Here is a 20,925-nt window from a genome sequence, read left to right on the forward strand (position 1 = left end):
CAAGTTCTAAAGCCTCTATCTCTGTACGTCTTTCTGTCACTCCATGGCTCGAAATCTGTTATCTAACCTATTACTTTTCATTGATGGTGTTTTAAATCTGGCTACTCATGAACTGATCTTAACTTTGTTGGTATAGTACAGTTTAGAAGTCTTTTGACAGATTGATTATCTCGCTTTGAGTTGGCAATAGTGGTGCGATCGTCTGAGTTTACACACGAAAGCATATTGGAAGTGCACACATTTTATCTCAGCAGAGAGCCTTCACGAGATGTTATGAATGGTTTTCATCAGAAAACTAAGGGGCAATAAGTCAAGTTATGTCTCTGCTGGACATTGTTTACATTAATCACAGATTTTATTATGACATTCCACATAGGTGCAGTAATGACAGGCAGAAAACCATGCTTGGCAAATGCGAGGGAGGCCGTCATACATACTCTATGGCAGGGGCACAGGCAAGCAATGCACGCAAATTTGGCATCTTGTTTCAGATGGTACATGTTTGCAATCCTCTCTAGAGGGTCTGTGGTCATTTCAACAACAAGCTGTGGCAAGCCCACCCTGGGCAAACCATAACCAATGTGATGTGAATGTTTAGTCAAGATTTATGTGTAAACTATAAAGTGGGGAAAGCAGATTTAAATTGGTGTCTTCTGACGGAATAAAGTATGTCTTTCGCCCTAAAAATCAAAGATACAGTGCAAGGTACCAGGGACCCACTATAAAATATGGTGGGGTACACTTCATGGTTTGGAGGTATTTTTCCCTAGCAAGTGCGTCAGTCCTCAACACTGTGTATAGGGTATTGTGGATCGATTTGTTTACAGTGAAATCATAGTTGCATAAATGCTACTGTGGGAAATAAAATGTGCCCCAAACATGGATCTTTCAACAAAACAATCCCAAACACCCAAGTGTACTGGATTGGCCAAGTCAAAGACCCAATCTAATTCCCAATGAGCACTTGTGGGAAGAGTTAGACAGATCAGTACTTGCTGTTTTCTCTAGCATCCATAAGGGATATTGGGGGAAACTAGTACGATGGGGTATAGACGGGGTCCAAAGAAGCCAGTGCACTTTACATTTCTTCAACTGGGTGTGCTGGCTCCTCCCCTCTATGTCCCCTCCCACAGGCAGTTTTGAAAAAAGTGCCCTCAGGAGAGGATGCACATCTCTGCAGCTCCAGAGAGTTTTCTTCAATTTAATTTAAAACTTAATTTCTCTGACGTCCTAGTGGATGCTGGGGACTCCGTAAGGACCATGGGGAATAGACGGCTCCGCAGGAGACTGGGCACATCTAAAGAAAGATTTAGGACTGTCTGGTGTGCACTGGCTCCTCCCCCTATGACCCTCCTCCAAGCCTCAGTTAGATTTCTGTGCCCGGCTGAGCTGGATGCACACTAGGGGCTCTCCTGAGCTCCTAGGAAGAAAGTATATGTTAGGTTTTTTATTTTCAGTGAGACCTGCTGGCAACAGGCTCACTGCACCGAGGGACTAAGGGGAGAAGAAGCGAACCTACCTAAGTGGTGGTAGCTTGGGCTTCTTAGGCTACTGGACACCATTAGCTCCAGAGGGATCGAACACAGGACCCGACCTCGTCGTCCGTTCCCGGAGCCGCGCCGCCGTCCCCCTTACAGAGCCAGAAGCAAGAAGGTGGTCCGGAAAATCGGCGGCTGAAGACTTCTGTCTTCTCCAAGGTAGCGCACAGCACTGCAGCTGTGCGCCATTGCTCCTCATGCACACCACACACTGCGGTCACTGATGGGTGCAGGGCGCTGGGGGGGGGGCGCCCTGAGCAGCAATATTAACACCTTGGCTGGCGAACTGACACCATATATAGCCCCAGGGGCTATATAGGTGTTTATTAACCCCTGCCAGAACTTTTACAATAGCGGGAGAAAGCCCGCCGAAAAAGGGGCGGAGCCATCTCCCTCAGCACACTGGCGCCATTTTCCCTCACAGCTCTGCTGGAGGGATCGCTCCCTGGCTCTCCCCTGCAGTCCTGCACTACAGAAAAGGGTTAAAAAGAGAGGGGGGGGGGGGGGGCACAAATTAGGCGCAGTATATATATATATATATATATATATATATATATATATATATATATATATATATATATTATGCAGCTATAAGGGAAAACACTCTCTATAGGTGATATCCCTGTGATATATAGCGCTCTGGTGTGTGCTGGCATACTCTCCCTCTGTCTCCCCAAAGGGCTTTGTGGGGTCCTGTCCTCTGTCAGAGCATTCCCTGTGTGTGTGCTGTGTGTCGGTACTGCTGTGTCGACATGTATGATGAGGATAATGATGTGGAGGCGGAGCAAATGCCTGTGAATGGGATGTCACCCGCTGCGGGGTCGACACCGGTGTGGATGGACTTATGGAAGGAATTACGTGACAGTGTCAACTCCTTACATAAAAGGTTTGACGACATAGGACAGCCGGCTGCTCAGCTTGTGCCTGTCCAAGCGTCTCACATGTCATCAGGGGCTCTAAAACGCCCTCTACCTCAGATGGCAGACACAGATCTTGACACGGATACCGACTCCAGTGTCGACGACGATGAGACTAGTGTACCTTCCAATAGGGCCACCCGTTACATGATTGAGGCAATGAAAAATGTATTACACATTTCTGATAATACCCAGGATACCACAAAAAAGGGTATTATGTTTGGTGACAGAAAACTACCAGTAGTTTTCCTGCATCTGAGGAATTGATATGAGGGGTGTGAGGAAGCGTGGACTTCCCCCGATAGGAAATTGATAATTTCTAAGCAGCATACCCTTTTCCGCCAGAGGATAGGTCACGTTGGGAAATAACCCCTAGGGTAGATAAAGCGGTTACACGCTTATTAAAAAAGGTGGCACTACCGTCACGGATACGGCCGCCCTGAAGGACCTGCTGATAGAAAGCAGAAAACTACCCTTAAAGCTATATACACGCACACGGGCATTCTATTGAGACCTGCTATTGCCTCGGCATGGATGTGCAGTGCGGCAGCTGCGTGGTCAGATTCCCTGTCGGATAATATTTATAATATAGATAGGGACAATATTTTGCTGAAAATAGAGCATATAAAAGACGCTGTCTTATACATGCGTGATGCACAGAGGGATATTTGCCGACTGGCATCACTAAATAAGCGCTATGTAAAACCATTGCCGCCAGACGGGGGTTATGGACTCGGCAATGGTCGGGCGATGCCGATTCAAAACGGCACATGGAAGTTTGCCCTAGAAGGGGGTGGAACTGTTTGGGGATGGTCTTTCAGACCTCGTTTCCACAGCTACGGCTGGGAAATCAAAAACTTTTGCCACAAGCTACCCCACAGCAAAAGTAAGCACTGTATTATCAGGTACAGTCCCTTCGGCCCCAGAAAAGTAGAGGGCTAGAGGCTCATCTTTTCTGCCAAGAGGAAAAGGTAGAGGGAAAAAGCTGCAGCACACAGCTAGTTCCCGGGAGCAGAAGTCCTCCCCTGCGTCCGGTAAGTCCACAGCATGACGCTGGGGCTGCTCAGGCGGACCCGGGTACGGTGGGGGCCCGTCTCAGAAATTTCAGCGCACAGTGGGCTCTCTCACAGGTGGATCCCTGGGTTCTTCAAACAGTATCTCAGAGGTACAGGCTGGAATTCGAGACGTCTCCCCCCCGCAGTTTCCTAAAATCTGCCTTACCGGCAACTCCCTCTGCCAGGGAGGCAGTGTTGGTGGCTATCCAAAAAACTGTATTCACAGCAAGTGATTATCAAGGTACCCCTCCTTCAACAGGAAAAGGGTTACTTTTCCACAATGTTTGTGGTACCGAAACCGGACGGTTCGGTGAGACCCATCTTAAATTTAAAATCCTTGAACACATATAACAAAAGATTCAAGTTCAAGATGGAATCGCTCAGGGCGATTATTGCGATCCTGGACGAGGGGGATTACAGGGTCTCTCTGGACATCAAGGATACTTACCTGCATGTCCCCATTTACCCTCCTTACCAGGAGTACCTCAAGATTGTGGTACAGGACTGTCACTATCAGTTCCAGACGCTGCCGTTTGGATTATCCACGGCACCGAGGGTCTTTACCATGGGTAATGACCGAAATGATGATACTTCTTCGCAAGAAGGGAGTTTTAATTATCCCGTACTTGGACGATCTCCTGATAAAGGCGAGGTCCAAGGAACAGTTGGTAAGGGGGTAGCACTTTCTCGGGAAGTGCTGCAACAGCAGGACTGGATTCTCAATTCCAAAGTCACAGCTGGTCCCGACGACACGTCTTCTGTTCCTGGGAATGATTCTGGAAACAGACCAGAAAAAAGTGTTTCTTCCAATGGAAAAAGCCGAGGAGTTGTCATCTCTAGTCAGAAACCTCCTAAGACCGGGACAGGTGTCGGTACATCAATGCACACGAGTCCTGGGAAAAATGGTAGCTTCGTACGAAGCAATTCCATTCGGAAAGTTTCACGCAAGGATTTTCCAGTGGGACCTGTTGGACAAATGGTCCGGGTCCCATCTCCAGATACAGCAGCGGATAACCCGGTCGGCAAGAACCAGGGTGTCGCTGCGGTGGTGGCTGCAGAGGGCTCATCTACTAGAGGGCCGCAGATTCAGAATACAGGACTGGGTCCTGGTGACCACGGATGCCAGCCTTCGGGGCTGGGGTGCAGTCACACAGGGAAAAAAAAATTCCAAGGACTATGGTCCAAACAGGAGTTTTCACTTAACATAAATTTTCTGGAGATAAGAGCCATTTACAAGGCCCTAAGCAAAACAAGGCCCCTGCTTCACCAGCCGTACTGATCCAATCAGACAACATCACGGCGCTCGCCCATGTAAACAGGCAGGGCGGCACAAGAAGCAGGAGGGCGATGGCAGAAGCCACAAGGATTCCCCTTTGGGCGGGAAATCATGTGGTAGCACTGGCAGCAGTGTTCATTCCGGGAGTGGACAACTGGGAAGCAGACTTCCGCAGCAGACTCCACCCGGGAGAATAGGGACTTCATCCAGAAGTCTTCCAAATGCTGGTGAACCGTTGGGAAAGACCACTGGTGGACATGATGGCGTCCCGCCTCAATAAAAAAGATATTGCGCCAGGTCAAGGGAACCTCAGGCGATCGCTGTGGACGCTCTAGTGACACCGCGGTTGTACCAGTCAGTTTATGTGTTCCCTCCTCTCCCTCTCATACCCAAGGTACTGAGGATAATAAGAAAAAGAGGAGTAAGAACTATACTCATTGTTCCGGATTGGCCAAGAAGGGCTTGGTACCTGGAACTTCAGGAGATGATCTCAGAGGACCCATGGCCTCTGCCACTCAGACAGGATCTGCTGCAGCAGGGGCCCTGTCTGTTCAAAGACTTACCGCGGCTGCATTGACGGCATGGCGGTTGAACACCGGATCCTGAGTGAAAAAGGCATTCCGGAGGAAGTCATTCTTATCGTGATCAAAGCCAGGAAGGATGTCAGCCTGAAGTTCAGACATTGTAAGGGAGTGCTGCATATTCAGCCCCTTTTTTGTGCCCCAGTGGCACCATGGGATCTCAATGTGGTTTTGAAGTTCCTGGAATCACATTGGTTTGAGCCACTTAAAACCGTGGATTTGAAATATCTCACATGAAAAGTGGTCATGTGTTGGCTCTGGCTTCGGCCAGGCATGTGTCAGAATTGGCGGCTTTGTCATAAAAAAGCCCTTACCTGACTTTCCATATGGATAGGGCAGAGTTGAGGACTCGTCCTCACTTTCTCCCGAAGGTGGTATCAGGTTTTCACTTGTACCAACCTATTGTGGTGCCTGCGGCTACTAGGGACCTGGAGGATTCCAAGTTACTGGACGTAGTCAGGGCCCTGAAAAATTATATTTCCAGGACGGCTGGAGTCAGGAAAACTGACTCGCTGTTTATCCTAGATGCACCCAACATGCTGGGTGCTCCTGCTTCTAAGCAGACTATAGCGCGCTGGATTGGTAGCACTATTCAGCTTGCGCATTCTGCGGTGGGACTACCGCAGCCTAAATCTGTAAAAGCCCATTCCACATGGAAGGGGGCTCATCTTGGGCGGCTGCCCGAGGGGTCTCGGCTTTACAACTTGGCCGAGCTGCTACTTGGTCAGGGGCAAACACGTTGCAAAATTCTACAAATTTGATACCCTGGCTGAGAAGGACCTTGAGTTCTCTCATTCGGTGCTGCAGAGTCATCCGCACTCTCCCGCCCGTTTGGGAGCTTTGGTATAATCCCCATGGTCCTTACGGAGTCCCCAGCATCCACTAGGACGTCAGAGAAAATAAGATTTTACTCACCGGTAAATCTATTTCTCGTAGTCCGTAGTGGATGCTGGGCGCCCATCCCTAGTGCGGATTGTCTGCAATACTTGTAAATAGTTATTGTTACACAAATCGGGTTGTTATTGCGAACCATCTATTCAGAGGTTCCATTGTTATCATACTGTTAACCGGGGTTCCTATCACGAGTTATATGGTGTGATTGGTGTGGCTGGTATGAGTCTTACCCGGGATTCAAAATCCTTCCTTATTGTGTCAGCTCTTCCGGGCACAGTGTCCTAACTGAGGCTTGGAGGAGGGTCATAGGGGAGGAGCCAGTGCACACCAGATAGTCCTAAATCTTTCTTTAGATGTGCCCAGTCTCCTGCGGAGCCGTCTATTCCCCATGGTCCTTACGGAGTCCCCAGCATCCACTACGGACTACGAGAAATAGATTTACCGGTGAGTAAAATCTTATTTTTTTTTTTGGTATGCTGTCTGGGCAACAGCATACCTGCACCATGGTAGTTAGGGGTGGGACGGTCACCGGCCTTGCGAGGTAAGAGCCGCTTCTCCGCTGCAGGAGCACCGTCCTGAGGGGCTGTTTGTCCAGCGGGGCACTGCGCCTTGGCTGTCGCAGCACGCCGCACACCCCTAACGCTGCCTGAAGGTGACATTGGTGGCGAGTACAAACCGGGGACCCCGCTAGGGGGTCCCCGGTTCAAAGTGTGGCTGACCACAGGCGCAGCGTACGGTACCCTCCCTCGGGGATCCCGCTAGGATCCCCCGTGTGTACACTGGCACAAAACTGCTTAACTAAGCACTTGTGTGAGGTTTTCAGACTTTGCCAGTATAAATAAGATATATAGCTCCAGCGCCATTGGAGGGGCGGAGCTTCCTCAGAGCGGGACCAGCGGCGTTTTGACGCCTTCCTCTGCTTACAACAGCCATCTACAGCACACACTCAGAGCTTTCTGCCTCACAGACACGCTGGAAACTGGTACAAGGTGTAGCTAAGGAGAAGAGCCGCTTGTGTACACTATTCTGAGCCTAATTAGGACTGTATTTAGTAGTGTTAACTGTGATTTATAGAGCGGACAGTCTCACTGGGGCTGTGCAGCTCAGGGTGTGCTGGTATCCCCTCTCTGTGTCTCCTCTCACATACAGTAGGCAGGCTTGCATTATAACTGTCTGTGTTTATGTGTTTGTACTTGTTGTGAAATATGGGCAAGCACAAGCTGTGCAGTATATATCACACCAGATTCTCTCCATTATATAATGACTCTGTTTCCTGTGAGCAATGCAGTCAATCTTCACAAATTAGTGAAAAGCTTGGGGGAGAGGGTCCAGATCCCCATTGGTTAGGGTCTCTTAAGACTATGATGTCAGATATGTCATCCCAGCTCACTGCTAATGTGCAGAAAACTCAGCTGCTGCAACAAGCTGTTGCAGATTTAGGGGGTCATTCCGAGTTGATCGCACGTAGCAACTTTTTGCTGCCCATGCGATCAACTAGACGCCGCCTATGGGGGAGTGTATTTCTGCATAGCAGGGCTGCGAACGCTTGTGCAGCCCTGCTATGCTAAAAAAAGTTTCCTGTAAAAGAAGACCAGGGTAAGAGTTACTTACCCTGTGCGATCGATCCAGCGATGCAGTTCCCGGAATTGACGTCAGACATCCGCCTTCCAAACGTCTGGACACGCCTGCGTTGGACTCGCCACTCCCTGAAAACGGTGAGTTGCCGCCCGGATCTGCCTTCCTCCTGTCTATCTTCTTGCATGTGACCGCTTTCCTCGCTAGCGGCGTCGCTGCCTGGAGACGGTCGTCCCCGGGCAACGACGCGCCTGCGTAATGAGGCCGCCGCACATGCGCAGTTCTGACCCAATCGCACGGCTGCGAAGAAGCACAGCGTGCGATCGGGTCGGAGTGACCCCTTAGTTGCTAGGGCTGATGCACAGCCCTCCCTCTCTCATGCAGGTCCCCAGAAGCATGGTTTACCTGCTCTTTTATCTGATACTGTTGATATACAAGATGATAGGGATGATCTGGATCCCATTAGTGGGGATCCCAATCCCACTCAGGCTATTGAACCCCTCATTTTGGCTATAAGGGATGTGTTAAAGCTCCCTCTGTAGGACACTGTATCACAACAGTCATTTTTCTTTGTACAAAATAACTCCAATGTCACTTTCCCTGATTCTACAGAGTTAGATGACTTATTCAAACAGGCCTGGAAAAATCCATACAAAAAATTCCAAGTGTCCCAAAAAGTTTTTGCGCACTTTCCCGTTTGATCCTGAAGGCAGAACATTTTGGGAGGAACACCCTGGCGTGGATGTCTCAGTCTCTCGCCTGTCTAAAAAGGCGGTGCTCCCTGCCCCGGGCTCCTTTACCATGAAGGATCCTGGGGATTGGAATATAGACTACCCTAAAGTGTATATACACTGCAGCCGGCCTCTCACAAAGACCGGTTATTGCGGGTTGCTGGGTGACCCATGCCATTCATTCTTGGGACATTCAAATTCAGGGGTGTCCCTCGGGGGATATGCCCTTAGTTACTATGGTCACCCTACTGAAGCACATTCAGGACACTACACGTGTCCTCTGTGATTCCCTCATGGAGATAGGGAACATTAATGCTGAAACGTCTGCCATGGCAGTGTCGGTGCGCAGGGCCTTGTGGTTGCGTCAGTGGATTGTGGACGCAGAATCCAAACGTAGTGTCGAATCTCTCCCCTTTTCTGGGGAATGGCTTTTTGGGGTCGAATTGGATACCTGGTTTTCCAAAGTTACGGCTGGGAAATCCACGTTTCTCCCCTCTGGGGCCCCGCTGGCAAGACGCTCCTATTCGGGGCCGTCTGTTCAGTCCTTTCGGTTTCATAGATTTCTCTCACGTCCTAGAGAATACTGGGGTCCACATTAGTACCATGGGGTATAGACGGGTCCACCAGGAGCCATTGGCACTTTAAGAGTTTGAGAGTGTGGGCTGGCTCCTCCCTCTATGCCCCTCCTACCAGACTCAGTTTAGAAAATGAGCACGGAGGAGCCGGTCACAGCTAGGGGAGCTCTACTGGTGAGTTTTCCTAGAAAAGTTATTTTTTAGAGTTTATTATTTTACAGGGAGGCTGCTCGCAACAACCTCCCTGCAGTGTGGGACTGAGGGGGGGGACAGTGTCCGCCCTGCGGGGTCTGAGCCGCTGACTGGACACTGAGCTCCAGAGGGGTCTGATCGTTCTGAGGGGTCACAGGGGACCGCTCGCCCCAGCAGCATGCCGCCACCCCCTTGCAGAGCTGAAGAATCGGTGGCGAGTGAGACACCGAACTCCCCCCCCCCCTTCCCTGGCAAGCGGGGAATCGGTGTGAAGATGGCGGCACAGGGTAGGAGCGCAGTATTAACTATGCTCCGGGGATGGCTCAGTGGTACATGGTTTGGCGCTGTGAGGGGCGCCCTGAGCCAGCGCATACACCCTACACTGGTCCAGAAGCCTGTCAGGGTCCACAGATCTCAGCCAGCACTAATTCCTCAGGCCAGTATAATCCATGAAGAACGGGAAGACGGCGCCATTAAGGGGTGGAGCTTCTCCACAGAGCGGACCCAGCAGCGTTTCAGCGCCATTTTCCTGCCTGCTCAGCGCTGAGAAGGAAAACAGGCCCCTCCACAGCAACTCCAGCTATCTGTGAACGGTACCAGGGGGTTGTAGAAGGGGGGGGAGGCTGTAATACGACTCTGTGTCCTATTAAGGTGCACAGTCAGCGCTGACAAGGGGTCTCCTTTTCTTAAAAGCGCTGTGTGTGGGTTGGCTCCAATCTCTGTGTCTCTCTTGCCATTCTTGGGCGGGAGGGGGGGGGGGGAATCTTTGCCCTCGTGTGTGTGTGTGTGTGTGTGTGTGTGTGTGTAGAGTGTTTGGTGGTCTCTTTTAGCTATGTCCAGGGACACTGTGCCATATGCTGCAGAGGATTTGTCCTCCCAGGATGATCCCATTCCATGTAATCAGGATAGCACTGGTTTAGCACAGATACCAGCAAGGAAGCCCGAGTGGTTTTCCTCTATCAAATCTTGTATTTCTCAGATTTCTGACAGGGTTGCAAGTACTGAATCTGCAACCCAGGTATTACAGAGCTCTATGGCAGTATGGCCAGTTTCTGGTACCTCCAGGACGCTCCGCTATATACTCCCCATAAGCGTGCGCTTGTGCATGTCACACAAGATGACACGGATACCGATTCTGACACCACAGATGGTGATGGGGATGTGTTGCGGGGGTCCGCATCTCTTTGAAAGGGGGTGCAATTGATGACGGAGGCTATCAGGGATGTGTTGCATGTTAATGACACTACACCTGAGCAGGTTGAGGAGGCCTTTTTCACTGAAAATAAAAAAGCCTTGCTAACCTTCCCTGCGTCAAAGGAATTGAATGCTATATTTGAAAAAGCATGGGAAAACCCTGAGAAAAAATTCCAGGTCCCTAAAAGGGTCCAGGTGGCATTTCCTTTCCCTGAGGAGGATAGAAAAAATGGGGTTGACACATCAAAGAAGGTGCTTTTGCCTGTTCCAGGATCTACCGCCTTAAAGGAGTCGGCTGATAGAAAAATTGATAACATGCTTAAATCAATGTACACTGCTTCAGGGGCCACTATTGCTACGGCATGGATTGCAAAGGCAATAGTAAAGTGGTCGGCTACCTTACTAGAGGATTTGGATACAATGGATAGGGATGATATTGCATTATATTTACGCAACATACATGATTCAGCAGGTTTTATGGTAGAATCCATGAAAGTCCTGGGTTCCATGGTTGCTGGAATCTCTTCCATGTCTGTTTCAGCACGTCAAGGGACTGTGGCTGTGCCAGTGGTCGGCCGACATGGAATCCAGAAAAAGTGTGGAGTCGCTACCCTATACAGGTCAGGCTCTCTTTGGGGAAGCTCTAGACGCATGGATATCCACGGCTACAGTGGGTAAGTCTCCGTTTCTTCCCTCAGCAGCACCTGCTCCGAAGAAATCCTTCTCTTCATCTGGAACGCAGTCCTTTCAGCCTAACAAGCCTAGAAAGTCCAGACCGTCCAATACCTTCTTCTCCCCTCTCACCGTTTTTTCAAATCAGGCTTTCCAACTCTGTTGGCAGACAGCACTGTACTACAAGAAGCTGTCCAGAAGTTGGTTGAAGCACAGGTCATTGTGCCAGTACTACCTCACATGCAGAACAAAGGTTACTATTCGAACCTTTTCGTGGTACCGAAACCGGATGGTTCGGTCAGGCCCATTCTGAACGTAAAATCATTGAACCCCTTTCTAAAGGAGTTCAAGTTCAAGATGGAGTCTCTCAGGGCGGTGATATCAGGTCTGGAAGAGGGGGAATTCCTGGTATCACTGGATATCAAGGATGCGTACCTCCACGTTCCGATATGGCTGCCGCTTCAGGCTTATCTTCGTTTCGCATTACTGGACTGTCGTTTCCCGTTCCAGGCCCTGCCATTCGGCCTCTCCACAGCACCGAGGGTGTTTACCAAAGTGATGGCAGAAATGATGGTTCTCTGCAAACAAGGGGTGAACATCATTCCATATCTGGACGATCTGCTGATAAAGGCATCATCCAAGGAGAAGCTGCATTGTTACTTGGTAAGTTATGTTTCAGCGGTTGCTGAGTTTTTAAGCTGAGTTAGCTGGTATGAATCTCGCCACTATCTGTGTTAAATCCTTCTCTCGAAGATGTCCGTCTCCATGGGCACAGTTTCTAGACTGAGTCTGGTAGGAGGGGCATGGAGGGAGGAGCCAGCCCACACTCTCAAACGGCATGGAGGGAGGAGCCAGCCCACACTCTCAAACTCTTAAAGTGCCATTGGCTCCTGGTGGACCCGTCTATACCCCATGGTACTAATGTGGACCCCAGTATCCTCTACGGACTACGAGAAAATAATTTACCGGTAGGTAACCAAAATCCTATTTTTTTTCTCTGCATCTTAGTTTTTAACATTTTCTAAGTATTCTAATCTGTTTTACTGAATATTAATATGTGCATGTAATGCTGCTAGTGTTTTTGCAGTTGACTCAGAGCTTGATCATAATTTAGTCAGAGGTATATGCTCATGTTGGTTCCTGAATTTAAAATCTCTCTTTTTTTTTTTTTTTAAAGGTGTTTGAATTGGTACTGGAAAACTTTGTCTACCCCTGGTATCGGTACGTAAGTATAGCAGTAAAGATATCATAAAATACTTATTGAGCGATATCCACAAGTGTAAGGAGAAAATATATAAAAAAATAAAATAAAATAAACCCAAACAACCCGCGATTGGGTCTTGTTATACACACCTGTGACATTCAATGGGAACTAGAAATGGACAGCACTGGATATGTGTAAACATTATCCAATCAATACTGAAAATTTATTACATATTGATAATCTTTAATATAATATAATTATTTAATAATTCCTTTTAATAAAATTACCATTCAGAAATTATATATACTTATATCAGCCCTTGTGATAAAATTCTTAATTTCACTAAAATTATAAATGGCAGTTGTAAACACGTATCTGTTCAATTCAGCGTAAACGGAGCAGCCATATAATACATGTAAATCTCTATACTTTTTCAAAGTTTTAGGAGGTTTACCTTTCAACAGTGAAGTTGCACTGAATACAAACCTTGAACCTGAACAGTCAAATAGAAGGGTTTCCCAATATCACATACAAGAAAACACTTTTAGAACCGTATTCAATTAGATGCAGTAATTTACCAGGCCTGGAAAACAGTGGTAGCCTTGGGCTATAACGATTGGGGCTATTCAATTACAGCTCTTTCGTTGCGTGGTAAATTACCTGCTAACACATTTTAAACTATAAAATTTGGGATAAGTTCCTGGAGCTATAGGTTAACACGTTTGCGGCACCTGTGATTAGGGCATTTATCACAGATTTCTTTTTCATCCACTAGGGGTCACTGGAGTACTCTTAGGGATATGGACGGTTTCCGTAGGAACCAGGCACTGAATATTAAAATTTAGAACTCTCCTCCCCTCCATATCCCAGAGTACCTCAGTGTTTTTTCTGTGCTTCTCGTAGCAACAGGCTTGTCTGGAGCTTAACCACACTACTTTGAATATTTTTATTTTTAATTTTTTTTTTTCTACCTTGACATTTTTGCTCACAGCACATCCCTTCCCAGTTTCTGTAAAAACTTGGGTCCGGGATACTGCCGCTGCACGGAGCAGCGCATGGCGTGTCGGTCCTCACAAAGAGCACCCTCACAGCCACACGCAGCTCATTCCCTGACTGCTGCTACAGCTGGACGGAGCTTACAGATAGAAGCCCGTCACAGCCTTCGCTTCTGGAGTCAGGTATGCTGGGGGTACGGGGCGGTCAGCGCACGCTGCTGCCCCGCTGTGTGGGGACAAGGTTCACTGAGCTCTCACTGCGCCCGCACCCGCCTCTCCTGACTGGCCGCCCGGCAACCGCTCCGAGCAGCGCCGCCTCCACCGCTGAGACCCGCCGGCCGCCGCGCTCACCCGCCGGCCGCCGCTGTAGGACCGCACTCCATTACAGCGCTCCCCGGCTCCCTGCACCCCGATTGCGAGTGAGATACCCGCGCCCGGTAATTCCCGCTCAGACAGCGGTACACGGGCCACGGGGGAGGGAGCAGAAGGGGGGGGGAGATGACATTAGCAGGGGGCTGCATAAGGGGGGTGACATTGATGAAATAGGCTGTTAAGCCTATATTACAGGGTTGGCTTGTTACATATACCCTGCACTGTGAGGCATGGTGGCCATTTTAATCTTGCTTCCTGTCTTCCAGTTTGTGATTCCAGAACGTTCCTGTACTACATCTCTACTCCACCGGAGGCGCAGGGCTGTTGGTGGGAATTTGGGATCAGTTTCATATAGTACTGGCCACGTACACTACACGTTGCCAGATATAGATAATAAGAATTTACTTACCGATAATTCTATTTCTCGGAGTCCGTAGTGGATGCTGGGGTTCCTGAAAGGACCATGGGGAATAGCGGCTCCGCAGGAGACAGGGCACAAAAAAGTAAAGCTTTACTAGGTCAGGTGGTGTGCACTGGCTCCTCCCCCTATGACCCTCCTCCAGACTCCAGTTAGGTACTGTGCCCGGACGAGCATACACAATAAGGGAGGCATTTTGAATCCCGGGTAAGACTCATACCAGCCACACCAATCACACCGTACAACTTGTGATCTAAACCCAGTTAACAGTATGACAACAGAAAGGGCCTCTTAAAGATGGCTCCTTAACAATAACCCGAATTAGTTAACAATAACTATGTACAAGTATTGCAGATAATCCGCACTTGGGATGGGCGCCCAGCATCCACTACGGACTCCGAGAAATAGAATTATCGGTAAGTAAATTCTTATTTTCTCTATCGTCCTAAGTGGATGCTGGGGTTCCTGAAAGGACCATGGGGATTATACCAAAGCTCCCAAACGGGCGGGAGAGTGCGGATGACTCTGCAGCACCGAATGAGAGAACTCCAGGTCCTCCTTTGCCAGGGTATCAAATTTGTAAAATTTTACAAACGTGTTCTCCCCCGACCACGTAGCTGCTCGGCAGAGTTGTAATGCCGAGACCCCTCGGGCAGCCGCCCAAGATGAGCCCACCTTCCTTGTGGAGTGGGCTTTTACAGTTTTAGGCTGTGGCAGGCCTGCCACAGAATGTGCAAGTTGAATTGTGTTACAAATCCAACGAGCAATCGACTGCTTAGAAGCAGGTGCGCCCAACTTGTTGGGTGCATACAATATAAACAGCGAGTCAGATTTTCTGACTCCAGCCGTCCTTGCAATGTATATTTTTAAGGCTCTGACAACGTCCAACAACTTGGAGTCCTCCAAGTCGCTAGTGGCCGCAGGCACCACAATAGGTTGGTTCAGATGAAATGCTGATACCACTTTAGGGAGAAAATGCGGACGAGTCCGCAGTTCTGCCCTATCCGAATGGAAGATTAGATAAGGACTTTTATAAGATAAAGCCGCCAATTCAGATACTCTCCTGGCAGAGGCCAGGGCTAGTAACATAGTCACTTTCAATGTGAGATATTTCAAATCCACCTTTTTCAATGGTTCAAACCAATGGGATTTGAGGAAATCTAAAACTACATTTAGATCCCACGGTGCCACCGGAGGCACCACAGGAGGCTGTATATGCAGTACTCCCTTGACAAAAGTCTGGACCTCAGGGACAGAGGCCAATTCTTTTTGGAAGAATATTGACAGGGCCGAAATTTGAACCTTAATGGATCCCAATTTGAGACCCATAGATAATCCTGATTGCAGGAAATGTAGGAAACGACCCAGTTGGAATTCCTCCGTCGGAACCCTCCGATCCTCGCACCACGCTACATATTTTCGCCAAATGCGGTGATAATGTTTCACGGTGACTTCCTTCCGTGCCTTAATCAAGGTAGGAATGACTTCTTCTGGAATGCCTTTCCCTTTTAGGATCTGGCGTTCAACCGCCATGCCGTCAAACGCAGCCGCGGTAAGTCTTGAAAAAGACAGGGACCCTGCTGTAGCAGGTCCCTTCTCAGAGGTAGAGGCCACGGTTCGTCCGTGAGCATCTCTTGAAGTTCCGGATACCAATTCCTTCTCGGCCAATCCGGAACCACTAGTATTGTTCTTACTCTTCTTTGCCGTATGATCTTCAATACCTTTGGTATGAGCGGCAGAGGAGGAAACACATACACTGACTGGTACACCCAAGGAGTTACCAGTGCGTCCACAGCTATTGCCTGTGGATCTCTTGACCTGGCGCAATATTTGTCCAGTTTCTTGTTGAGGCGAGACGCCATCATGTCTACAATTGGTCTTTCCCAACGGTCTATTAACATGTTGAAGACTTCTGGATGTAGACCCCACTCTCCCGGATGAAGATCGTGTCTGCTGAGGAAGTCTGCTTCCCAGTTGTCCACGCCCGGGATGAACACTGCTGACAGTGCTATCACGTGATTCTCCGCCCAGCGAAGAATCTTGGCAGCTTCTGCCATTGCACTCCTGCTTCTTGTGCCGCCCTGCCTGTTTACATGGGCGACCGCCGTGATGTTGTCCGACTGAATCAACACCGGCTTTCCTTGCAGGAGAAGTTCCGCCTGGCTTAGAGCATTGTAGATTGCTCTTAGTTCCAGAATGTTTATGTGAAGAGACTTTTCCAGACTCGTCCATACTCCCTGGAAGTTTCTTCCTTGTGTGACTGCTCCCCAGCCTCTCAGGCTGGCGTCCGTGGTCACCAGGATCCAATCCTGAATGCCGAATCTGCGGCCTTCTAATAGGTGAGCCTTCTGCAACCACCACAGAAGTGACACCCTTGTCTTTGGTGACAGGGTTATTCGCAGGTGCATCTGCAGATGCGACCCTGACCATTTGTCCAACAGATCCCTTTGGAATATTCTTGCATGGAATCTGCCGAATGGAATTGCTTCGTAAGAAGCCACCATTTTTCCCAGGACTCTTGTGCATTGATGTACTGACACTTTTCCTGGTTTTAGGAGGTTCCTGACCAGATCGGATAACTCCTTGGCTTTTTCCTCTGGAAGGAAAACCTTTTTCTGAACCGTGTCCAGAATCATTCCTAGGAACAGCAGACGAGTTGTCGGGATTAAATGGGATTTTGGAATATTCAGAATCCACCCGTGTTGTCTTAGCACCTCTTGAGATAGTGCTAAAGCTGTCTCCAGCTGTTCTCTGGACCTTGCCCTTATTAGGAGATCGTCCAAGTATGGGATAACTAATACGCCTTTTCTTCGAAGAAGAATCATCATCTCGGCCATTACCTTGGTAAAGACCCGAGGCGCCGTGGACAATCCGAACGGCAGCGTCTGAAACTGATAGTGACAGTTTTGAACAATGAACCTGAGGTACCCCTGGTGTGCGGGGTAAATCGGAACGTGTAGATACGCATCCTTGATGTCCAAGGATACCATAAAGTCCCCTTCTTCCAGGTTCGCTATCACTGCTCTGAGTGACTCCATCTTGAACTTGAACTTTTTTATGTAGAGGTTCAAGGACTTCAGATTTAGAATAGGCCTTACCGAGCCATCCGGCTTCGGTACCACAAATAGAGTGGAATAATACCCCTTTCCTTGTTGTAATAGGGGTACTTTGACTATCACCTGCTGAGCGTACAGCTTGTGAATGGCTTCCAACACCCTCTCCCTTTCGGAAGAGACGGTTGGTAAGGCAGACTTCAGGAAACGATGAGGAGGATCCGTCTCTAATTCCAACCTGTACCCCTGAGATATTATCTGCAGGATCCAGGGGTCTACCTGCGAGTGAGCCCACTGCGCGCTGTAATTTTTGAGACGGCCCCCCACTGTCCCCGAGTCCGCTTGAGAGGCCCCAGCGTCATGCTGAGGTTTTTGTAGGAGCCGGGGAGGGCTTCTGTTCCTGGGAAGGAGCTGCCTGTTGGTGTCTCTTCCCTCTTCCTCTGCCTCGTGGCAGGTACGACAAGCCCTTTGCTCTCTTATTTTTGTAGGAGCGAAAAGGCTGCGGTTGAAAGGTCGGTGCCTTTCTCTGTTGGGGAGTGACTTGAGGTAAAAAAGTGGATTTCCCGGCAGTAGCCGTGGCCACCAAGTCTGATAGACCAACTCCAAATAACTCCTCCCCTTTATACGGCAAAACCTCCATGTGACGTTTTGAATCCGCATCGCCTGTCCACTGTCGTGTCCATAAGGCTCTTCTGGCTGAAATGGACATAGCACTCACCCGAGATGCCAGTGTGCAAATATCCCTCTGTGCATCACGCATATAGATAAATGCATCCTTTATTTGTTCTAACGACAGTAAAACATTGTCCCTATCTAGGGTATCAATATTTTCAATCAGGGATTCTGACCAAACTACTCCAGCACTGCACATCCAGGCAGTTGCTATAGCTGGTCGTAGTATAACACCTGCATGTGTGTATACATTCTTTTGAATAACTTCCATCTTTCTATCTGATGGATCCTTAAGTGCGGCCGTCTCAGGAGAGGGTAACGCCACTTGTTTGGATAAGCGTGTGAGCGCCTTGTCCACCTTAGGGGGTGTTTCCCAGCGCGCCCTAACCTCTGGCGGGAAAGGGTATAATGCCAATAACTTTTTTGAAATTATCAACTTTTTATCAGGAGCAACCCACGCTTCATCACACACGTCATTTAATTCTTCTGATTCAGGAAAAACTGTTTGTAGTTTTTTCACACCATACATAATACCCTGTTTTACGGTATCTGTAGTATCAGCTAAATGTAACGTCTCCTTCATTGCCAAAATCATATAACGTGTGGCCCTACTGGAAAATACGTTTGAATTTCTACCGTCGTCACTGGAATCAGTGCCCGTGTCTGGGTCTGTGTCGACCGACTGAGGCAAAGGGCGTTTTACAGCCCCTGACGGTGTTTGAGGCGCCTGGACAGGCATTAATTGATTGTCCGGCCGCCTCATGTCCTCAACTGACTGTTTAAGGGAAGATAAACCATCACGTAATTCCACAAATAAAGGCATCCATTCTGGTGTCGACCCCCTGGGGGGTGACATCTGCATATTTGGCAATTGCTCCGCCTCCACACCAATATCGTCCTCATACATGTCGACGCCACGTACCGACACACACCGCAAACTCACAGGGAATGCTCTAATGAAGACAGGACCCACTAGCCCTTTTGGGGAGACAGAGGGAGAGTCTGCCAGCACACACCACAAAGCGCTATATATACAAGGGATATCCTTATATTAAGTGCTCCCTTATAGCTGCTTTAATATATATATATATAGCCATTAATGTGCCCCCCCTCTCTGTTTTACCCTGTTTCTGTAGTGCAGTGCAGGGGAGAGACCTGGGAGCCGTTCTGACCAGCGGAGCTGTGACAGAAAATGGCGCCGTGTGCTGAGGAGATAGGCCCCGCCCCTTTTTCGGCGGGTTCTTCTCCCGCTATTTTTCCAGTCAGGCAGGGGTTAAATATCTCCATATAGCCCCTATGGGCTATATGTGAGGTATTTTTAGCCTTGTATAAGGTTTATATTTGCCTCTCAGAGCGCCCCCCCCCAGCGCTCTGCACCCTCAGTGACTGCCCAGTGAAGTGTGCTGAGAGGAAAATGGCGCACAGCTGCAGTGCTGTGCGCTACCTTATGAAGACTGAGGAGTCTTCAGCCGCCGGTTTCCGGACCTCTTCACGCTTCAGCATCTGCAAGGGGGTCGGCGGCGCGGCTCCGGGACCGGACTCCACGGCTGGGCCTGTGTTCGATCCCTCTGGAGCTAATGGTGTCCAGTAGCCAAGCAGCAAATCCACTCTGCATGCAGGTGAGTTTACTACTTTCCCCCTAAGTCCCACGTTGCAGTGATCCTGTTGCCAGCAGGACTCACTGTAAAGAAAAAAAAACCTAAACTAAACTTTCTCTAAGCAGCTCTTTAGGAGAGCCACCTAGATTGCACCCTTCTCGTTCGGGCACAAAATCTAACTGGAGTCTGGAGGAGGGTCATAGGGGGAGGAGCCAGTGCACACCACCTGACCTAGTAAAGCTTTACTTTTTTGTGCCCTGTCTCCTGCGGAGCCGCTATTCCCCATGGTCCTTTCAGGAACCCCAGCATCCACTTAGGACGATAGAGAAATATATATATTGCCGAGAAATTTGAGAGAAGCAGGGAGCGGCTACATACTAGCCAATAATCCCTTTTTTGACAAAATTGTCATGTTCAAACGCTACATCGATGACATCCTGGTCATCTGGCGTGGAACAAATGACGAATTCAACGAGTTCGTACAGTATTTAAATATCAACGAATTCAATCTTCGATTTACATCCAATCTACAAAAAGAAAAAATAGAGTTTTTAGACCTAGTCCTTGACACTAGGGACGATGTGTCTACTAATTCTATAGAAACTTTCACGTTCTTTAAAGAGGTAGATAGTAATAATTATTTGGATTTTAATAGCTGCCATCTAAAAAAATGGAAGAGCAATCTACCTTTCTCTCAACTAATACGTTTGAAAAGAAACTGTACTTCATTAGTTAAATTTGAAGAACAAGCTTTAGAGTACAAAAGGAGATTTTTAGAAAAAGGTTACCCTCTGTCCTTGATCGAAGCGCCCATCAAAAAAGCGAGGGCGTTGGATAGAACAGAACTTATTAAGTATAAGAAACGCGATGATAAGAATTTAGTCAAAAATGAGAAGATGTCTTGTCCGTTTGTGACTCAATTTAATTCATCTAATTATGAAATCCAGAAGAGCCTTTAACGAAATTGGCATATCTTGCAAATGGATCCGGTATTATCACAACATATACCAGTAAGACCAGATATGGTGTTCAGACGAGCAAAGACTTTAAAAACTCATCTAGCACCTAGTTTGTTGCCCGTTTTGGACAAGGAGGAGGACTGTTCATCAAATAGTACCCTATTGCCCAGAGTAGAAGGATTTTATACATGTGGCAAGTGTAAAGTGTGCCAGTATGGGTTAAAAGGTACGAAAACCTTCAGTGGTTTAAATACGGATAAAAAGTTCAGAATAAATAACTTTATTAATTGTAACACTACATATGTTGTTTATCTGCTGGAATGTGGATGCGGGATGCGGTATATTGGTAAGACGAAGAGAGTGCTAAAGTTGAGAATTTTAGAGCACCTAAGAAACATTAGGAACAATGTAGAAAACCATAGTGTTCCACGTCATTTTAAACAGCATTATTGTA

The 20,925-nt window shown here is 48.4% G+C and overlaps 1 protein-coding gene across 4 annotated transcripts in view; it reads left to right on the plus strand.

The window, feature by feature from the left end:
• SNX14 (sorting nexin 14) overlaps window positions 1–20,925 on the plus strand; it is a 328,243-nt gene that overhangs the window by 60,070 nt on the left and 247,248 nt on the right. For all 4 annotated transcript variants that reach the window (XM_063916961.1, XM_063916962.1, XM_063916965.1 and 1 more), the window contains exon 5: window positions 12,378–12,421. In XM_063916961.1, the coding sequence (XP_063773031.1) occupies window positions 12,378–12,421 (44 nt within the window). The remainder of the gene's footprint in view (window positions 1–12,377; window positions 12,422–20,925) is intronic.

Source organism: Pseudophryne corroboree, chromosome 4 (assembly GCF_028390025.1).
Source record: "Pseudophryne corroboree isolate aPseCor3 chromosome 4, aPseCor3.hap2, whole genome shotgun sequence".
Classification (NCBI taxonomy): Eukaryota; Metazoa; Chordata; class Amphibia; order Anura; family Myobatrachidae; genus Pseudophryne; species Pseudophryne corroboree.